This window comes from Alternaria ethzedia (assembly GCF_023757985.1).
Source record: "Alternaria ethzedia strain BMP 0044 chromosome Unknown scaffold_46, whole genome shotgun sequence".
Taxonomy (NCBI): domain Eukaryota; kingdom Fungi; phylum Ascomycota; class Dothideomycetes; order Pleosporales; family Pleosporaceae; genus Alternaria; species Alternaria ethzedia.
The window spans coordinates 102,222-123,412 of record NW_026056239.1 but is presented as its reverse complement, the minus strand read 5'-3'; the positions used below and the strand labels follow the sequence as shown (position 1 = coordinate 123,412).

General features: G+C 49.0%; 6 protein-coding genes across 6 annotated transcripts; 2 read left to right on the top strand and 4 right to left on the bottom strand.

Annotated features, from left to right (window-relative positions):
- Window positions 1-3,396: 3,396 nt before the first annotated feature.
- On the bottom strand, window positions 3,397-4,472 carry J4E87_010338 (uncharacterized protein; the record flags this gene model as incomplete). The annotated part of the gene is made up of 4 exons (XM_049381912.1): window positions 3,397-3,526; window positions 3,579-3,656; window positions 3,707-4,114; window positions 4,162-4,472. The coding sequence occupies 4 exons, from the start codon at window positions 4,470-4,472 to the stop codon at window positions 3,397-3,399; spliced, it is 927 nt and encodes a 308-aa protein (XP_049228376.1).
- Window positions 4,473-5,189: 717 nt separating this feature from the next.
- Window positions 5,190-6,862, bottom strand: J4E87_010337 (uncharacterized protein; the record flags this gene model as incomplete). Its single annotated transcript, XM_049381911.1, is given in 4 exon segments — window positions 5,190-5,212; window positions 5,227-6,027; window positions 6,115-6,308; window positions 6,660-6,862. The coding sequence occupies 4 exon segments, from the start codon at window positions 6,860-6,862 to the stop codon at window positions 5,190-5,192; spliced, it is 1,221 nt and encodes a 406-aa protein (XP_049228375.1).
- A 674-nt stretch (window positions 6,863-7,536) lies between these two features.
- On the top strand, window positions 7,537-8,589 carry J4E87_010336 (uncharacterized protein; the record flags this gene model as incomplete). Its single annotated transcript, XM_049381910.1, has 3 exons — window positions 7,537-7,545; window positions 7,680-7,817; window positions 7,879-8,589. The coding sequence occupies 3 exons, from the start codon at window positions 7,537-7,539 to the stop codon at window positions 8,587-8,589; spliced, it is 858 nt and encodes a 285-aa protein (XP_049228374.1).
- A 5,417-nt stretch (window positions 8,590-14,006) lies between these two features.
- J4E87_010335 (uncharacterized protein) lies at window positions 14,007-14,563 on the top strand (the record flags this gene model as incomplete). Its single annotated transcript, XM_049381909.1, has 2 exons — window positions 14,007-14,023; window positions 14,257-14,563. 2 exons carry the CDS (start codon window positions 14,007-14,009, stop codon window positions 14,561-14,563), a joined length of 324 nt encoding a protein of 107 aa, XP_049228373.1.
- Window positions 14,564-15,464: 901 nt separating this feature from the next.
- Window positions 15,465-15,998, bottom strand: J4E87_010334 (uncharacterized protein; the record flags this gene model as incomplete). Its single annotated transcript, XM_049381908.1, has 1 exon — window positions 15,465-15,998. The coding sequence occupies one exon, from the start codon at window positions 15,996-15,998 to the stop codon at window positions 15,465-15,467; it is 534 nt and encodes a 177-aa protein (XP_049228372.1).
- Window positions 15,999-16,672: 674 nt separating this feature from the next.
- J4E87_010333 (uncharacterized protein) lies at window positions 16,673-17,695 on the bottom strand (the record flags this gene model as incomplete). The annotated part of the gene is made up of 1 exon (XM_049381907.1): window positions 16,673-17,695. The coding sequence occupies one exon, from the start codon at window positions 17,693-17,695 to the stop codon at window positions 16,673-16,675; it is 1,023 nt and encodes a 340-aa protein (XP_049228371.1).
- Between the last annotated feature and the right edge of the window lie 3,496 nt (window positions 17,696-21,191).

Genomic DNA, 21,191 nt, shown 5'->3' with positions numbered 1-21,191 from the left:
CTAAAATTACTTAACATAGAATTTATAGTAGCTTCTATAGCTTCTTATAAAATCTATCTTTAGGCTAGACTAGTTAGAAAGAATTAGTGTATAGTAGTAAAAAGAGCTTTAAAGCCTTTTAAGCGCGTGTTTACTAATCTTTCTAGAGTAGTTACTATTATAGATAACTATAGAATTTAATAAAAAGTCTATAGCCTCTTACTTATAGATAATTACTTCTACTATTACTAGGTGTATATTATAAAAAGTAAAAGAGAGACCTAGATAAAGCTTAAAAGCTTTGTAGCCTAGGTTTAAACTACTTTTAGTATTATTATCTAATCTTTTTACTATAATAATAGTACTAAATTTATTAATAGAGAGCTTAATATCTTTTATAATAATTTAGATATTATAAAAAAGATAATAGTGCTCTATAACTCTAAATAGAATAGAGTTTTAGAGTAAAGTATAAGTATTATAAGCTTTTATATTTACGCTATTCTTTCTTACTTAAACTTACTAGAGGTCTACTATAGAGAAGTCTTTAGATCTATAGTGTAGCTAGTAAATCTTTTACTAATATTAGCTAATCTATAAGATTTAATACTCTATAAGTAGCTCTAGAGCTTAGCGCTACTTATAAATTAGCTTTACGCTCTTAGATGTAAATATTAGAAACTAACACTACGTAAGCTTCTAAAAAAGCTTAGTAACTACACTAAGCGCTATTACTTACTTAGGTACCTAAACTAGTCTATAGAAAATCTATACTAGGTCTAGAATAGTAATAAGAGCTATATTAAATTAGCACGTAACCTTCTATTTTATAAAGATATCTACTTAAGTAAGCTACTATCTATACTAGTTATAGTATATAATAGTAGCACTAAAATTACTTCTCTTAATAATAAGGCTACTACTTAGCTTAAGAGAGAGCGTTAATTTTAGTAACTACCTCTTTTAGCCTACTACTTCTTAGTCTCTTAGACTAGAGATTTTAATAATAAATTTTAGGTCTTCTATAGAGAGCCTCTAGCTAGTAAAGTACTAGCTTAAATTTAATTACTAGATAACTATAATACTACTATCTAGTAGCTTACCTTTTTTAGCTCTCTTAAGAAGCACTAGAACTAGGCCTAGCTTACGCTACTTAATAAAACTAGATACTATATTACTAAACTAAAAAACTATAATACTACTATAGGTAGCTAGAATAGTTATCTTTAGCTTAATTTAATAGCTAAGAAGTGCAAATCTCTAACTAATAATAATACCTAGCAGCTTATTAATAGAGCTAACCTTCTCTATAAAGCTTTAGTTCTAAGTAGTAAATATATTTATAAGATAAAAGTAGACGCTAATAGTAAGCTAGTGCGCTATAAATCTTACTAGGTTATCTATAGATTTAAGTAGAAATATAAGGTTAATTTTAATAAAACCTTTACTTCTATAGTAAAGCTAATAAGCTATAAGGCTTTATTTATACTAGTATACTCTTTAGGCTAGTATATTAAATAAATAGATATTAAAACTACCTTTCTATATAGTAATATAGACGCTAAGGTCTATATTAAGCTACTATCTAACTTTTATAACTAGTACTCTAGCTAAGTTTACTATCTGCGTAAGGCGCTTTATAGCCTAAAATAGGCCTTTAGAATCTAGTACGCTATTTTAAAGGCTACTCTTTAAGCTCTAGAATTTAAATCTTTAATAGAGAATTATAGCGTTTTTAGTAATAAATAGGCTAGTATTATTATAGCTGTCTATATTAATAATCTACTTATTCTCTACTATAACTATAGTGTAATTAATTATCTTAAGAGAAAGCTCTAACGCTAGTTTTAAATAACTAACCTAGGTAAAGCTTCTTACTACCTAGGTATTAAAATTAGCTAAAAATAGATAAAAGATAGTAAATATTTAAAGCTCTAGCTATTATAGAGAGCTTATGCCTAGTAAATTATAAATAAATTTAACCTAGAGGTAGCTAGCACTCTTCTAAAGACTATACTAATAGATAATAAATTAGTTCTAGAGCTTAATACTCTTATAGTAATAACTTAAAAGCGCTGCTAATATTAATTACTTATTAGCTCTCTAATATACTTAATACTATATATCTAGCTAGATATTACCTACTTAGTCTCTTAACTAAGCTAGTTTATAGCTAATCTATTAAAGAAATACCTTAAGGTAGCTAAAAGAGTACTTAGGTACTTAAAGAGTACTACTAATATAAAGCTTAAAATTAATTTAAATTTAAGTAGTAGGTTAGTTAGATACACTAATACAAACTAGAGTAAGAAGATTAATAGGCGCTCTACTAGAGGCTATATCTTTTTTCTAAATAGTATAGCTATTAGCTAGAGTTTAAAAAGATAAGCTATAGTAGCGCTATTAAGTTATAAAGCTAAGTATATTACTAAATTAGAGGCTGCTAAAGAAGCTATTTAGCTAGGTACCTTACTATAATTACTTAGCTATTTAACTAGTAGTGCTCTCTAACTAGTTAAAATTCTAGGTAATAATAAAGAAGCTCTTACTCTAGTAAAGAACTTAATATTTTATACTAGAACTAAGTATATTAATATTTACTACTATTTTGTTAGAGAGAAGATTAAAAAAGGTCTAATCTAAATAGAATAAGTAAGTAGTAAGGTAAACCTTACTAATAGGCTTATAAAGCCTCTAGTTAAATAGCTATTTAAAACTTTCTAGCATAGTATTAGACTTAGGTAGATATTTAAGAAAGTTAAAGCTAAAGAATAGTATAAGCTCTAAGGTTTACTGCCTACTAAAAAGTAAAAGGTAAAATAATTTATTAGTAAACGCGCGCTACTCTTAAAGAGAAGTATTTAGTTTTAGTTAAGAGTAGATAGAGCGTTTAGAAGTAGGTAAATAATATATAAAGTAAGCTGTTTACCTAGGTAGTTTATTAATAAATTAGTTTATAATTACAATAGAAGGTTATTAATAACTAATGTCTGTCTAAGAAGGCATAACTAGATTCAGCACATCAGAGCAGTTGCAGTGTCGTTTGGTGGCTCACAACGAGTCGCTGAGAGCGGAATTCCTTAGCCAGGGAAGTGCTGGAAGTTGAGGAGGAGAAGGCGAGGTGGTGACGCGGCGTTCAATGAGCCTTGGGCTCGGGGCTTTCTCGGCCGCGCTAGCACCCGAAAAGGAAGACTTCCGCGGCGATTTCGAACTTCATGAGTTCATCACAGATGCGTTTTCGGGCAGTGTCTTTATGCGATCGAAATTGTATGGATCAGCTTACATACGTGAGTATTTATCACGATCAAAGATATGTGCTGAAGACCAAGCTCCTTGTACAACGGCCCGATGTCTGACCCCGTTTACCACGGGCGCTCCCCCAGTCGACCACTGACCAACGCAAGAAACTCGATCATCCTAGTACGCCAAATACTCTGCGACTTCATCTTCATTAGGTATCCACATGTCCAGCTCATCATCCTCTAGGCTGGGAGCGCTCATTTCGTTCGCGCGAAGCTTGTCAACCTCTTCGAAGTCGAGAAGGTAACTACAATGCGAGCGTTAGCATTTTACTCATGGAAAACAGGGAGCCTACTTACCACTTGCAAGTCTCCTGATCCCACATGATATTGTGCAGGCCACGATCGATTGGCACAACCCCACATTTCACCACGGCACTGTTGAAAGGTCAGCACGATAGGCCCGGGACTGGTAGAGGAAAACTTACAGCCATGCAACTTTGAAGGCTTCTCGGACAACCTTCCTCTTCTCAGGAGCCATCTCACAGAACATTTCCATTGACAAAGTCACCCCAGGCAACTTGTTCATGAGCATAAGGACACGATAGCCTCCATCTATGGCTTCATAATGGAAACCCGGGCGCACCGTGCCTTCAGACGTACCACAGAGCCAGGGAGAATGCTGACATTTTCCATGCCCAAGATGGTCAAGAGCTTCTATCTCATTTCTTGTCGCGGGACTCGAGAGTGAAGTGGTAGGCGTGGTGCACAGCTTGAGGTGATCCTTGTATGCAGGCAATCTGGTGCCTCTGGTGTCGTTTTGATCACGTAGCTCCGCCTCGCCATCATCGATCATTTCCTGGTACTCCTCAACTGTACGCCTACTCGCGCGAATTCTGATACGGTTATTAACATGTCTAGGAGATTAAGGACTGCTACTTACTGGAACTTGACTTTGACTACACACTCGCCGATGGCTTTCCAGGGCTCATCTAGGCAGACACATGTGTAGACCTGGCGCGCTTCGCAGGGACTGTGGTCATCCTGGAACTCCAGCGTTGATAGCGGTGCGAGTATCCTCCATCGCGCATCTTTGGTGGTGCGGAAGATTTTGCCGACGTATGGATTGTCGCGCAGCCACTTGGGTGACGGCCTTGGCTTGCGGGCTTTCGCATGACTGGGGGCAACATCACTCTCGGGCTTGTGAGAGTCGCCGGAGGAGCTCGAAGTGTTGGAGATGGGACGAGAGGTCATCCTGGAGATATATGAACGGAGAATACTGCAGCGTGTACAATGATGCAGAGGTGGACCGATGTTAGGGCCCCAGTGTGTTGTTGCACCGGCCGACTAAGCTCCAGTCGGAAATGCGCTAACTCTGGTACTAGCTCAGTCCGACTTAGCGCCATCCTGGATCAGTGATCATTGGCCAATTCAAGGCTCCGCTTTCGAGCCTGAAGTCAAGACGTCTCGCAGTTGATATTGAATGTGTTAAACAAAGAGTTATTATTGCAGTCTCGAGAAAGGTACTACTCCCCTTGAGAACCAATTAGTAATCATCATGGAGGGCCGCAATTGAGTAAGCCAGAACAGCGAGTCTCGTAAGTACCCAGGTGCCATTCATGCACACGAGAGCCGATCAGATCTACTCATGAACTCCGTCGCTCCGCTGCCTATACTTTGGGCCTCTTAGATGTACTGTTGGGTATACACCACTAATATCTCCTAAGATCTGTTCACATACATTGATACGAAGAGAGAGCTCTTGAGAATGCAAAGTATCACCAACCCTTTTCAACGAACCGTCATTTAATGTTCCAAAGCTGACTACGATATCCCAGATCAGTGTCGCCTACTGCGCCCGTGCTGACTTCCAACTCTGCATATAGCTGGGGCATCTCTCACCGCTTCTCCATGCCCGAAAATTATTCATAGCTGCCTTACTCGGCTCAGCTATGATAAACTCTTCCACTTCTACTTAGTGGCGTTGGTGTACTCTGTTCCAACCTACGCAGCCGAACAAGGTTCTCAGCCTGCGTCCCCGCTTCATCGAGCTCCTCAGGTCCATCAGTATCGTCAGACGGGTCAAAACCATCATCGATGTATTCACTATCATCGCCATCGTCGATATTAGCCACCTCAGAACTGCGCCCTGACTCTGTAGCCTCGGAATGCTCGGCACTTTGGGGAGGAGTCTTTGCCCAGCTGACCTTGCGCGGAGACCTGGGCTTTGGTGACGGGCTATTCTTTGTGTTCTGTGCCCTGGACCGCTTCAAGTTGTCTTTCAGTCCTTTTACCGTCTTTTTGATCGCATTCGCAGCTTTCATGGGCGATTCTTTGATAGGTGTCAGAACGTTTGAGAGCTGATTCCTGGAACGCAGTCGCCGAATCATGGATTCGGAGGGTAAGGGTGGTGATTTGGAGGGTAAGGGTGGTGTTTCGGAGGGTAAGAGTGGTGTTTTGCCGAGGTAGGGCGACCCTACAGCTGCTGCGGGAGTGTCGGCAGCAACCGTCCGAGAGTACCAATCATCTTGCTTCGGAATATCGCTCGCTTTCAACCTCCAGCCTTCACCTCCATCATCGACGACCTTGTGTAACATAAAGAGAGTTGCGAAGCGGGTACCGAATGTGTGTACGTTGGTCCCCTCGTCCACACAAGTCGGGGTATCGTAGCGGAAGACGGGCGAGTAATAAAGACCATACTCTTCCGGATTGGATTTGCGCGGTTCGATCCTGAGAAAGATAGTTTCGTTGTAAGTCGAGACGATGCCGTACTTAATCTTGTATTTGTACATATACTTGGCGGGCTGCCCTGTGATGGGGAGTTAGCGCGATCGAGGACGTTCAATGCTTGGTGTGACAATGCTGTGCGGACTCGCAGAGACATGTCATAACTCACCAAGAAGGTTGCGCAACGATCCTGCGCTTTTAGAGGCGGGATCCTTGATCATCTTGGCTAGATTATGAGTCGTGCACATCTTGAATTCTCCTATGATGCGCACTGTCTCATCGCCGCCGTTCGAGTCGGAAACATTGAGGATGAGGTCGGGCTCCTGGTCTTTCGGGCGTGATTTGACATCCTCACCTTTAGAGCTGGGAACCGGCGGGTACAACGTCAGTGAATGTTTCACATGCATGTCGCGCAGTGGGCTTACCTAGAGTATTCAATGTGAATGGGCAGGAGCATTGCATCGGCTTCGGATCTGCATCTTGCAAGCGCATGTACAACCGTTCGCACTGGCGTTGCCAGATTTTGCTTGATGCGCCCATCGACGTCGATTTCTGCCGCCATTGTTCCCCCCTCTTCTGTGACGAAGATTGGATGATGTACAAGAATCACCGGAGTGTTCACGTTCGTCATGAGTGGGCAGTTATCGAAACTATACGCGGGTGTAGATGGTCAGTATTTGTCCCCAATGCTGCTCATATAGGGTTACTACTCACCTTGGCTTGATAGCAGCTAAGAAGTCCTCCAGCTCGTCTTGGATGTTCCACTCCCCCAAATGACCCTCGAACATGTGGCGCATGCTGCTCTTTGTCGTGCCCTTTCCTCCATTCTTTACTAACAGGAGCCTTGGAAGCGACGCACAGATAGTCTCCCATGCACTCTCGAAGATATCCGAGAGCTCCAAGGTTTTGGACGTCATGATTTGCGTGAGCGAATTTGGCCTGTCGATCGTGAGGTCGTAGTACGTGATTCGCAATAAGGACGCGTGCTAAGGAATCACAGCGCAGAGCCGTGTCGCCGTGGATGGTGCGTATAGACTTGTTGCCTAAACAAATTTGACTCCTAGGCGCTCATGATTTGCCCCACCGGTGTTTCCCTCTTCTCCCTCTCTCGCTATACCAATCTCCGCACCTTGATCCGTGCGCGCTTTCTCGCTCCAGAGGAAACCACAGTCACCGCTCCAAGAACGCTTCTCTTGAACAAATGTGCGGAAGTGATCCACTATGACTTCCACGCCAACCGTTTGACATACTGAGAACACTGCATACCTCCTTTATCATTACCCCGTGCACGCGAGCGTGCAGTTCATATGTCGGGCGGTATTGACAGTATTATAACTGTGTGGAGTATCTTAAGGCCGTCGCTCTAGGTTATCCGAACATTACTCTTCACCTTGCGCTCTCCCTTTCGCCCTGCGAGTCCGACCCACGTTCACTTTTCCTGCGGCCTTTCCACCCAGGGCGACAGCAGGGGTATCTCTGCTTGGCGCGTTCACTTCCACAATAAAATGGCGTTCCAGCAAATTCTTTCGTTGTCCTTTCTCTTGCAATTAGACTCAAGAGTATCGTTGCTTGATATAACCCATCAGTCAGCATGGCGCTGGTACGTTGACCCCTCGTGCGCCATTAGTCCACTCGATGTTAACAGGTTATGTAGAGCAAGTACGGGTTCAGAATCCGAAAACCGGTAAGCAGACAGCTTCATCAGCTTCAAGTATGTTCTAATCGACAACATAGTCCTTGTTGCCGAATGCGAAAGCTGCGACTAGTTCTACAAAGGCGAGTAAGGAGAAGAGCACACGCGGTGCGCGATCCGGACACGGGGCGCCACGCAGTCGAAAAGGCCAGACCAAGAATCGTCCACTGCCCAAGAAAGTGAGTATCATGCGTTGAGGAGATCGACATTACCGGTAGCATGGACCTGATGTAAATGTAGGCAGCGCCGTCCGTATTGCCGAAGGAAAAGAAGACCGCTGGCTTCCGGACTAATGGCCAGCTTCGTATCACGCCGACCTCTCTGAAATCGCGAGTAACTCTCGATAATCTTGCTGAGGGTACGCAAGCCGCGCCCATCTGCATGGACGACGACGGTGATGATGACATCGGGATCGCCCAACATCAAAAGAGCTCGGTTTCGGTCAACAAGAGCGCAAAGAGTCAACAGAGTCTCGTGAGAGCGTTCACGCCCCTCTCGATGAACGACCAAGATCGCGAAACCGACGTTCCGTTTCCTTCCACACCTACACCCGCAGGTGTCCAGCTGAACGAAGACGTGCCTTCCGGCTCTTCGCGCAGCAGCAGCCCCGTCGAGATTACCAGCGAAGATGATGAGCAAGCCTCGGACACGGAGCCTTCTTCCCCCATCGATGGGTATAAGTCTCCGCGGAGAAGGTGCTTGGTGAAATCAGGGCGCTACCGTGCTTTTCGGACGGGTCTGTACACGTTCGCGATCACGAACCCAAAGGCTCAAGAAATACCGTTTGACAAAGTGTTAAAGATCATCAACGGCCAGCTCCCAGTCGAAAAGCAGTTCTCTCTTCTGGAAGCAAAGCAGGTCCTCAAATATATGAGAGAAAAGTTGTTCGACTCGCTGTGCGCCGATCGGGTAGTGGGCGTGAACCTGGAGGGGATCAAGTTGTATGCGTAAAGGCTGTGAAAAGATTGGCGGAGCAGGGGAGTTAGATCTATCTTTGAAGCTTTGTATAAGACAAATTGAGTGCGCGTTCACTTGGTGTCGATTGAATGGTCGAGGCGACTCAGAAATTGTGTTTAATGTACCATTGCGCGATGGCATAACCATGCCGAAACTTGATACGAATGCCCCATAGCGATAATTGTTGCGTCCCGGTTATCTTGCATGAGACTACCGTCCTCTTGCGCTGATGTAGGGCCGCGATCCGACCTGAACAGCTCATCTTGAAAAGACTTTCTCACTCCGCGTGAAGTCCAGTCATATTCTTATGGTACAGCACATAGGTTGGCCGCAGTCACACCTCACCCCTTCCCGTGTGTATGGTGACGCTGTGTACGTTGGAATATGCGTCGTCTCGTTCGTCGGGCATCCATTGAGGTGTGGGTGGTTATGACATGGGCGCGGTATTGGTGGCTAATCGAGCTCAGCTGCGTCGCGATCTAAAGAGCGTAACCCTGTCGTTGTTAGCATGGCGAAGTGGGAGATTCAGACAGTGACCTGCCTCGTGCCGTCAGAATGGGATATCACTAGATATCCGATGGCTACTCGAACAGGCGCCATGCAGGGGAGACTGAAGATGCGCGTCCGCTATGATGCATATAGACCTCGCAACATCAGCCATATCCAGCCTACGACGGCGTTCCACCAAGGCGCGATGTGCTCCAGCGTTCCAGACTTCTCAGCACTCCGGGCCAATCCTGCGGCTCCGCATCCCTTGAAAGCTCCACTGGCTTCTTCTCCTCATCCTCAGCCGGCGTAGTATGTAGCCGGGCTCATCCCGGTTGCGCGTGCGAGCGTGCGCCATGGGATGTCGCGCTTGGTGTTCGTGTCGTGGATTACGGTGGCTGGCGTGTGGTTCGTCTTGGAGAATATCGATGCGGAGATATAAAGTGAGAGGAAAGTGATTTTGATATCAGTTATCAAGATGATGTCCTAATCATGGTCAGTGATGGTGCATTGGAGGTAACTTGTACGTTCTTACACTGGTGGTGGTCATGTCGATAATGCCCACGAGGGTGCCGGCACGGCTGCACAGAACGATGACCGTTCCATACCGGCTTCGGCCTGGGTAATGCACCTGTTGGAACAATCGCGACGAGTTGAAGCTTTCGCAGGGCGCCAATGTTGCGAATTGTTGGGATAACGGCTTTATGATGCATCGGACGAGACTGCACAGGTGGTGAGCAAGGAGTAAGTGACGTCGCGCGATTGGCCCCGCTTATCGCTTATCGCGCGATAGTATCACGTGAACTCAGTCCTTTGCCGTCGACGATCATGGCTAGCTTTCAAACAATTTTATCCGGGCAGAAGCTATCTCATCTCGATCCTGGAAGCCCTCATGCATGATTGAGCGCAGTAAAACGACTAAATCAAGTCTTCTGAAAGCTCTGCAGTGGTCCCCGCTCATGGGATGCGAAGACGGCCGCATCGTGCGCGGTGATATGGATCTAGGGCTGTAGAAATAGGGCAGCTCTAACACACAGAGTAGTGGCATGCATCAAGCTATGAGTATATTAAAGTGTGTAGGTTCATCCTGGACTAAAGTTCTACGCCATTGATGGCATCTTGGCCGCTGAGCCATCCGCGGTCTGATCGATGCCGGAAAGGTTACAAAAGAGTACAAAGCCCAGAAATACCTTTCGGCCGTACAGAATCACAGCACGTTGTTTCTAACAAGTTCTCGTAACGATGACACGTGTTGCGTCTACGTAACTTCTCCATCCAAAGTCGTCATGCTTTGACGAACAAGACGAAGTACGAGCACACGTTCGACTTGAAGGAAGCAAATAGAGCTTAGTCTCGTCTGATTTGTTGCGTGAGGTTCGCCCATGTCTGGCTACACGATCATATTAGTGGATGAGAGCTTGGTCGATGACAGGTATGTTCCGCGGGAGTCGTCAAGCTGCATTGGAGCTTCGAATGGGTGGCTCATTGATGTGAAATAGACGCCGTAACGATTGCTAATTGATGTTCGAATGGCTACACTCCCTATACTGTGATATTGTTCGGTAGATTCAGACTGAACGTAAACATGGTTGACGGCTATCGCGCAGCAGACATGGAGCTGCCGATTGATGGAGAACCTGATCCTGCATTCATATTCGGTAAGTTGTCGTTCATGACGAACGCGCAATACCTGCTGCAAGGCCATAAAGACGACACAGTGGAGCAAGAAGGCCTGCTCAAACTACCTCGTGCGTGCCGAGTTTCACCACTTCCTGACCTTCCGTTTACGCCTACGTGATGAGCCCGAAGTCGCGCTGTAGATGCATTCTTGGAGACTATGGCCGAGCTGACCGTGGCGCAATGCACCCTTATACCGGAGGGCCTCGTCCACGTTTCGGAAAGCGGTGGCCGGGCTTTGGCGTGTTATGCCCAGGAGCGGAAGGGTAATCCAACCTGCATTCGACCTCCGAGCGATGGCCAGCACCATGCGACAGCCCAGGTATCAGGGCTTGCCCAAGTCGCAGCTACAGCCGCAAGTCCTCCAAGATTCCTCTGATGTTTGTCCTTGCACCCGTCACATTCGAGCGTCGCAATCGATATCGCAACCTGTCTAGCTTTGCGTCATCACGAAGACAAGCCTGGTTATTCGCAGAGGGTGGAGACATGGTGGTGTCCGTGGTTCGCGGTCGCATCGCCTTAGATAGCGTTCCATGCGAAAGAGAGAGGATGAGGAGAGCTGAGAGCTGCGCCAAACAGCATGGTTAGTATATGACTTCGGAGAGAGACGGCGGGGTAACTTACCAGCCAAGCAAGTTGCCATCTCCTTGTGTCAGATCTTTCCAGAGGTCTTGCGGATGCCGTTTCCGCGCTCCGGCAAAATATGCCTTCTGCTGTAGGAGTACGACCGTGTCGGCTCCCTTGGTGCGCTGCAGCTGTACTGATGGTGCGCCTTTTGTTGTTGGAGCTGCCCGCCGTCGCCTTCTTGAAGCGCCGTGGTCTGTTCAGTCGGGATGCCCAGTCACAATGACAAATGCGACATGCAATTCCGAGATGCTCATGATTCGTGAGCTCGTTCGCGTTTCGGGAAGCAGATTCGGACCGTGAGATTGAGGGGGGCGGGCCGGTTGACATCGACGCTCGGTGAGAGGCCTAGGTTTCGCAGGAGATTGGGATTCTAGCAAAGAGATGACGGGTTACAGTTTAGAAGTCAGCGCTCGTTCGTATAGCGACTTCCCTTTGTCGGCAGGGCGTTGTGCACTTGTCCAACGCAGCCTGTGGTGGGCCAAATGCGCTTTTGTCGCTCTGGTATAGCGGGTCCGAGTGCTGAACGTGTGAAGACCTGGCGATGTGCCCCAGGAGCCAGTTCTCGTTACATGAAGCCTACAGTAGATCCTACTACAGCCCCGGTCGAAGTCCTCGCTGGTGCTGTTATTCTGATATTGGGGATCATTGTGAGTATAAATCGGTGCCGCCGGATGCAGCGCAGCGCTGACTCCTGCGTAAACTATTGTGCGCGCAGATGTGGATGCACGGTTCGCTCTATTGCAACGGGCGCGCAAGAGCAGGGTACCCGCCGCCTCGAGCTGGTTCAGCCCTGCGCGTCCCAATTTGCGCAAAGAAGGGTGATGAGGTACGCATTGATGACAGTGATAATAGGACAATGCGAGAACACAGATCAGAGTCCGATGAGCGCGGTTCCAGTGATGTGGTTGGAGAAGTTGTGGTGAGCATCTCCAGGTCGAATCTCCGGAGATGACGTCAGAACTCGCGGGCTTGGCATCTCCCTATTGGCTGTGCGGATCTGACTACGGCAACACCACTTCCGTCTCGTCTTCTTTCGGGAGCCTTTCAATCATGCATCATCTGCACGCGTTTCGCAAGTGTCCAGCAACTGCCAGTCTGATGAGGAGAGATCCTGCTTTTGGATGTCGGGCACTGCCGCGATTCAGTCGCTGACGTTCCTGCGCCCCTTCTGGAAACCGCGAAAATAAACTCCGTGTCGGCCAGTCTACTCACCATCGGGACTCATGAAATCGGCGAACGCTCTTCAGCGGCGGTGACTCAACCATCGGAGCCTAACACTAATGTTGCTGGTTTTTGGACCAATTGGTTAGTTCCGGGATAGCTCCTTTTTCGCTTGGCTATCAGCCGGCCTGGGGATGAAGAGGTTTACCAGTACTGCGGACACTATACACATTCACCCGGTGATCGATATGGAATACCCGCGTTGTGCTGTTGGTACATCATGTGCATAGCTGCTAGCCAGTAAGTCCCATATCACAGGCCTCCACAGATCACAGTTAAGACCATGCTGCAGTGGCTGACTGTATCAGCAGATCTGCTATGCTCGTACACCCAACAAAGTCACTGGATTCACTCCCAGTGGCCGACGAATGTAGTTACACAACACATAAATTAATTCACGTCCAGTCCAGGCGACGTTTTACTCCCTCGCGTCGGAAGCCTCTTACTACGCACGCCACTACCAAACTCTGCGAACTGTTTGCAATTAACGTATGTAAATCATGATAGCACCGACGATGGCGAATCTGGCCTTATCCGTTGATGGCTTCGGTTGGCATAGAGTAACCGCCTTTCCATCCCGTTCCGCGACCACGTCAAGTCGAATTTCTGACCGACACTCTTGAACTTAGGTCAAGGGTCAGACCAGTCTCATCTCGCGCCGTCCTTCCAATTCTCTTGTCTTGGTGCTGCGACACGGGCGCGTCAGCTATTCTCTAATTCTTGATAGGTATTCGCTGCAAGCTTCCAGTCGACTGCAACATGAGTGTTCTATCCGCTAATGGGTTTGGTATACGTACTTCACATGTGCTTGAATCGGGGGCTTGATGCGCCTGCTTAAGGTTTGGTGGTAACTTACAGCAGTGAAAGATTGAAACCGCGCTTGGTACGGAGGGGCTCGGCAGATATCCGACAACCGCTTTCTTTATTACTTTGTCAACACCAAAGATACTGCTCGAGCGGTCTTTTCCCAGCACGCGCTTATCATACAAGCTGCACCGACGTCACTTCACACATACTCACTGCAATACGCAACCCACCCCCGGTCATGCCTGCCGCATTGGGTAGTAAAAGGTCTCTACTTCTGGAGATGCGAGAAATCAAGCGCGAAACCGTACATGGCAATCAAGCCTACGATGCATATCCTGGAAGCTCCCATCTTTCGATCGCAAGCAGTCAGACCGATAGTCTCGGTCGACGCTACGCATTCGATTGGTCACAACGCGTGAGCATCGGTATGCTCTTTCCAACGCCATCTTCATATCAGGCTAACGCGACAAAAGGGCGACTCATGGATACGGCCTTTCGCGACAAGAAAATTGATCTCGAGAGCTTCAGCCGCCTGGTCGTGGAGGTCAAACAATCCTCGAATGTCATATCATCGAGAGACGACATCAGTCACAATGGGCCAGAAGTGCAAGTCCCCTGCACCCCATCATCCTTCGTTCAAGTTCTCTGCACCCCAGACTTGGCGTCTACCTGCTCTTCCAAGTCTCTGAACGGAAAAGTGCAAGTACGCTGTACACCGTCATTCGTGGGATATTGTATGAGTACAAGTACACAAGGTATGGTGAAGACTCCGACATCGGAACAGTATGTATCAGCATGTTCTGGTGTAGATATCACAACTCACACGGGCAGTACACCCAATAGTTACTATGAGTGGGACTACGTCGGCACCAATAAAAAGCAATACGCAACATTCTCGTTTGTCGAAGATCCAAGGGGTGAGTATTCTATCGACTATTACGAATATCCCGTCCCTGACAGTCTAATAGTAGTCGGCGCCCCGTCCGAAGCCCCGGCGACGATTGAGCAGCTATGCTCGCTCGATGCAGTCCACTGCGATGGGATGCCAACATCCACCGGTTTCGTATCACCTCTCCCAAGGGAAGACCACGAGGACGTCGATGAGTTCGCCGACGATACACTTTCGGACGAAGACTTCCTGGCTCTTTGATGATTCACTGTGGTTCTTGTTCTACATAACACGAGCAGAATGCATCACCGCCCAGACGCATATCAGGGCAGATCGTCGAACTGCCGACTCGTATCCTGATTTGCACTTTCGTCGGTGCACGATGTAGACGTTACTTGCTTTTGCCCTACAAATGGGGCAGTTTGTCGATAGCGGTGCCGCTGCTGGCGCCCCGGACTTGAGTTGGAGACGAGGAAACATCAATGAAGTGCTTCCACACACACTTCAAGAAATCCAGGTGGTGTTTATTCCAAGGGCATGAAGTCATCAAGATCAGTGGTTGCGAAGCACGGGAAGCTAACAGTAACCAGAGGTACTTACCTTTGCTATTGTAGCCCACTCATCGCATGAGCGCCTGACACCGAGTGACGTGACGGCTTCTCGAATGGGCTCGATTTGGGAGAGACCTGATTTGATATGGGCCACATAACTTCGCTAACTCCAGCGCGTTGAACGCAATGTAGTCTGTAAACATGGTGACACACACTTTACATGCGCATCCCTGCATGGATTATTACATAACGTTTGATCAACTACATGATACATATCATAAAGAGCAGCCACCAAATGAACATGTATCCACGAACAAAGGGCACGTTTTACCGTTGATTGATGGCGTAACGGCAAGTCTACAGAATAATTGTCTCGAGAGGCGAGCGATCGCGGTCTTATCTTGTTACCTTGCATCAATACCAACATCACGCAACATGGTCAACGCGATACTCGTGGCACAGAGTCAAAAAGAAACATTGAGTACTAAATTCATATAGTCCTTTCGGACCTGCTATCTAAGTGATGCGTGTGTGGATACAATTTGGTGTGTGCTAGAGCTCAGAACAGCCAAACCCATGGGTAACAGAGGTGTCATGCCCAGAGTTGCGCGTCATGACTCCTCCGTTGATGGGATGTCTGCCGTGGCAGTGCTGTTGGACGGCGCGGTGTCCAAGATTGACTTTTGCGATTGACTTCCTCGTCGGAGATCTGGTATTATAGCTCGAGCGATGACCTTATCTCCTAGGGATGGTCCGCAATATGTTGGTATCCCGGCAGCTGTGCCTTTGAGGATTTCGTCAAACTTCTGGATTTCACGAACCCTGGTAACCCACGTCGCGCGGCGTCTTTTAACATCCCTGATATCTCGGAGTATGTCTTCGAAAGCAGTGACGGTTTCCTTCATATCGCGAAGGTCTCCCGAAAAGGCCCAGTCGGCTCTAACTGCAGTTAGACCATCCAATCTGGACCCCAGGTCCTCTTTGATTGCGAATAACTTGGCTTCCTTTCCTGCAATCTCTTCATCAAATTCCCGGATCTTCGCAGCGAGCAAAGGGTACTGGGCGCCGCGCATCTTGCAAAATATGTCGAGGGTTGCCACCATCTGCTTTTCTTTCTCAGTGATGTCCCCGTATGTGTCATCCATTGTTTAGAGAATTACAACGTTGAGAAACGTCAATTGTTTGGTTGATGGTAATGAGAGACTATTGCTGCACTTCATTCGATTCTTATACCACGGCAAGGGCGTTGTGAAGTGGTCGAAAGGAATTACACATTGAGCGAGATTGTATGGTCACATTTGCCATGTACATCAACACTACGTTGTTTCTCGATTGACACTCACTTTCGGCCTACACAGAAGAACTTACATTGTGGCTGCATGTCGAATGCAAAAGCTCACCCAGACACCCTCATCTAGATGCCGAGAGAAAGGCGTTGTAGGCGGAGGGCTGTGGTATAAACCACCTCCGGCTTTGGCGCTCGCAATATCTTTAATTTGTCTTGGAGTCCTCCGGGACTGGTCGCTCAAGCGATTTGGAATTGCGCCGCTGAACCGTACGCTCGTCGTGGGCTTTCAGGTATCTTCTCTAAGAAGGTCAAAACGTTAGCTCTTATCCTTGAGGTTGACATTAAATTTTTCTGGTCTGAGATCATGCAAGCGGTAGGGGATGACATTGGTGGAGTAGATTCCTAGCCTTTAATGACGATAATAAAGGCGAAATTAGCCTGGGGTTCAAACACAATTTAGGAATATCCTGCATTACATTACGACACAGGCTGGAGTGCCAACCCAGTCGCGCGCTTTTGTTCACTTTGGAGTTACGTAACTAAGCACAGTAGATGTGGATCCTGATGTAGATCAGGCCCACCGCTCTGATATGCTCGCAGGATACCGGCGTTGCGTTCTTTGACGTTATTGATCATGCGCTCGATGGCATCAGTAGCGTGCTCTTCCAGGCGCTCCTCATGGGCGGCGTGTGCCTCATCCCGAATCTCATGCAGACGCTTCAGCCAGTACATCCATCGCCACGGCGTAAACCCAATTGGCGAACGCATTCCTAGCTCAGATTCAACAAAGTTTTGACCACCCTGACTGAGCGTGCCTGGGCAGTCGTTCCAGAAAGCGTCGGATAACTGGATGAGGCAGTAGTTGGCCCCTTTGATCCATGCGCAAGCAGCTGGCAGCAAATCCGCAACTGTAAGGCTGCGGATGTCACGAGATAGATCTTCCTCGTCTGGCGTCTCCGGGCTGCAAAGGGCTCGTGTTTCCTCAAGTGTGGAGCGAAACAAGACGAGAGCGATCTGGCAGATCTTGTGGTTGGCCACGCGGGTTGACGCCAGCTTGGCTAAGAAGGAGGCCAAGTTGAGGCGATGAACACCGGACATGGGCGCGCAATTGTTGATCCAGAAATCCGTCATGTCCGTGGCCAGGAAGGGAAGGTCATTCCACAGCGTGCCTTGCACTGTTCGTGCGATATCGATGCCGTAGTTTCCTGACACAGGCCTAGTTAGGGGGCCAAGTCCCTGGATGCGGACGATATCCAGGACCAGGCGGTCTTGGTCAGCGCTTTCATGAGACGCCAGCCGACCAAGCTGATAGTAGATGTGCCAAATAGAATGCAGGTAGCCTTCAAGAGAATCGACTCCGTCGCCAACAGCACAATACCGGTCACTGATAATCCAGGTTCGGTTGGTAAAGGCTCCGAGGCGAAGCTGCTCGATCTCCCCGCGGGCGATGCATTCACGGACGTTCTGCCGGTCGTGAGTGCTGTCGTCTAACTTTGTGATGTCCGATGGGCCCTTGGGAAACGGGCTTAGCAGTGCATCGCGGAAGGATTCCATTCTCAGAGGGCTGTAGCGTGACTGGATACGCCGAATAGATGCAGTAGAGAGTTTGAAAGGATAAGCGAAGAAGAAGGCAGGCAGACATGTAGTCCACGTCGATTTTTGTACTGTCGTCCACTCATGTAGAGCTAGGTCTAGCAGGGTTATAGCCAATCAAAGGGTTGTGATGAAGAAGTGGGTTGTGGCAAAGAAGGCTCCACACGTCTATCGACACAGCCAGCGGCCTCTCACAAACCTTGAAAGAGGCGTGTTAGTGGGTCGTTTCCATGCTCTTGGTAGGCTATACCAAAACAATGAACATGAAGTAGATGTGAGGAAAGTATGCAGAGTACGTGGGCATCTGGTAGCCAGCGGCCTGCATTGAGCACAGGTACAACAGCTAGCACGAATGTCTGCTTAGTAGTGCTGACGTGTTAAGTCGCAAGAGTCATTTGTGAACCCTCTCATGAAGGTAAGGCTACGGCACAGTTGTAGACGCGCAGGGTTCGTGGAGTGAGCTACCCAATGTGACCTTGGAAGTCGCGCGTTGGAGCCGGAATGGCGCCGAAGCTAGCTCAAGCTAGAATGTCCCCTCTTCATGTGGCAGTGCGCAGCCTCTAAATCGACAATAATTAGTGGGGTAGCTGTAGGAGCGACGATTTTGTTGCAGGGGTTGTGGAATTAAGGTTTCTTGCACAACGAGGCTGGGGCGTGGGCCGCCAACCAAGCGGGGATCGTCCAGCGTGGCGCCTTCCGCAGACGCCGGCACGGCACGGCACGCCAGGGCACAGTCACGCGGCAGGCTCTGTCGCGGTAGCACTGGCACCCTCTCCAAAAGTGCGAGTAACTAGGCTTGTTGGTCAAGCGCCGCTGTTCTGCAGCTCGCTTGCGCGCGGACTACGAATCCTGCCTGGGTGAGGATGCACAGGTGGTGACGACGCACGCCCGCCAGCCGATTCAGGCGTTGTCCTCTAAGGAATTGAGTTTCGCCCGCGCACCCAAAGAAAGTAACCCCCATCTTGATGTGGCGGGAGAGTTTCTGCGGCACAAGGGAATCCAGGGCCCGCCGAGCTTCCATGTTTATACCCCACCTCCACCCATATGCAGCTTGTATTCTCCGTGGCCTTCACGGTTGACTGTGTAGCGCGGGGCTCTTCGACGTCGCCTGCGGGCGGGGTTATGCGGATGATGGATCGTTCGAGGGATAAGTTACCGATGAGCGTGTTCACGGGGGACGATGCACGACCTCGGAGGCGGTACAAGCGAGTGAGAATGGAGTGGATGCTGAGACGATGTCAATGAAGAATGTGCCTAGAGAGAACGAGACGACAAACCATGTCATGAGACCGACACAGCGGCATGCAGCGCTCGAGTGATGTCTGGGCAAGCCATCTGATCCAGAACGCTTTCCACGGCATGCAGAAGACACAGTCTGATCGCTCTCCACCTATCAACATATGTCGTCAAGCTCAGCCTGTTCAGCGCAGTGACAAAATGTATGTATGCCTCTGACCCTGAACATGATCAGGCCGCGTGATGAGACGCGCCGACTTGCATTGTAAGTCTCAAGATACGCCATGCCGTCATTGGGCGCGTTGAACGTCTGCAGTTGCTTTTGGAGGGCTCCTTCAGACTGCAGCAGAGTCCTGCTTGCCGAGGCAGCTCGTGGTTGGTATCGTATTCGCGATACGACGTCGTTCGGCGTAGGGTGACTGTCGGGTGCATGGGTAGTGTCATTATGGCGTCTGAGTCGGTGGCCGGGTCGCAAGCCCGCTCGAAGGCTTGTATATGTCGGCGTTGCTCGGGGATTGATTGAAGCTCTGATTGTTAGCAGATGGTGGGTGAGTTCGCACGTTAGTTGTTGTCACGTATCAGCGGGTCGATGGGCCTCTTCGGAGACGTGCGGGCAAGAAACGATATCATCAGGTTTGGCACCAAGAATGGTTGCACGACAAAGAGCAGCATGCTTCAGATGCGACGACATTGCGAGTTCAAAAAAGGTGATTTGAGGTATCACAGTATTTTACATGATGGCGCGCGGGTGCCTTCCTGCGGCAACGTCGGAGCTTCAGTGAGCCGATATCCGACCCCACATGAGCGCCAAGCTATCCAGTCCCCATGCGGACTGCATCGCTCTCGTCAGTCTGTACGAACCAGCCGCGACCTCAGCCACCCCTCTACAACCGCATCCTAGTGTGACCGAGTTTCTCTTCTCGGCCGATGACACACCAGGGCTGAATGTCGCTATGCACAACCCAGCCCTTGCCAAACTCGCCCAAGGCTTCAATCGTTTCGTCTGCCCACCATCTCGGTTCCGGGAACATTCTCCCCCATAATCCGTACAGCCAGGGATGCCGGGGCATCCACCGAGGGAAGTCACATTGCCGGCCCAGCGCGTGCAGAAATCGTAACGGAACATCTGGTGTAGTCTTCTTCATCGCTTTGATGCCTGGAGTCTCGCGATAGTATCGGTCTACGCAGGCAGGCGGGATGCGCGACGGAGCATACGGCTGCAGGTACATTCGCAAGGTCCAGGGGCATGCCTCCTGCAGTGCCGCAAGAGTAGTGTTTTGTGACCCCGCTGTCTTTCCCAAGGCAGCGCTCCAGGCTCTGGAGGCGTCGTTGGTCAACGCCTGCAGCAGAGTCCTCTTTCCGACACAGGTATCCGCCAACAGCGCTCTTGCTTTTTTATATGTCGGGTCTCGCGCAAGGACAGAGTGCAGCGTACCGCCTGCCTGCCCATATTTTTCCCTTCTTGATTTGGGGTCCTCCCAATACGACTCGAAGCGCTCGAAAGCCTCTCGCATGAGCTCCCATACCCGCAGGCCTGTCTCTGCGTCCGGCAGTCCGCGTGCCTGCCACATCCGCTCGTTCCACGAGCGGTTTGCTTCTCGCCAGTACTTACGTACCTGCACCAGCGGAGGAACCCATCGGTCGTCAAGAGGCTCCGGCATGCTCAGCAGAGTGTAGGCGTTCTTTGCGATGGGTGCTATCGCGGGCTGTGCAGCAGTCAAGCAGGAGTAAAGACGCCAGCCGATGCAGCCGATGCAGCCGACGCCGCCGACCACAGCTGCTGCTGCTGCCACCTTCCGCCCGTGGCGTTTGACCACATTTCTTACCCGCCTTCCCAGCTTATGTCTGCGCCGCTCCTCCGAAGGCCTCGCGCCCGATACACTGCGTGTGGCTTCGTGAATATCTCGAGAGGGTAAGCTTGGCTCGCTTCTCGTGCGGCGGCGGTATTTGGAGGATGGCCGAGCAGCTGGAGCATTTGCGCGGTGTACGATGCTGTCCAAGCAGAAGCGCTCCACTGGAATAGAGAAGTCAGTACTCGTTTGATCCGAGATTAGACGGGGGTATGAAGCCAGACGCACCGTTGCTGAGCCTCATGAATCGTCGCGTTTCGCTCATCACCTTGCCAGCCTCATCTCGCGTGACAACTGTCACCCAGGCTCTACTCGACGTTTGATGCGCCATTTCAAAAGATTGCTCGATAGATATCTTCCGACTCGACAAG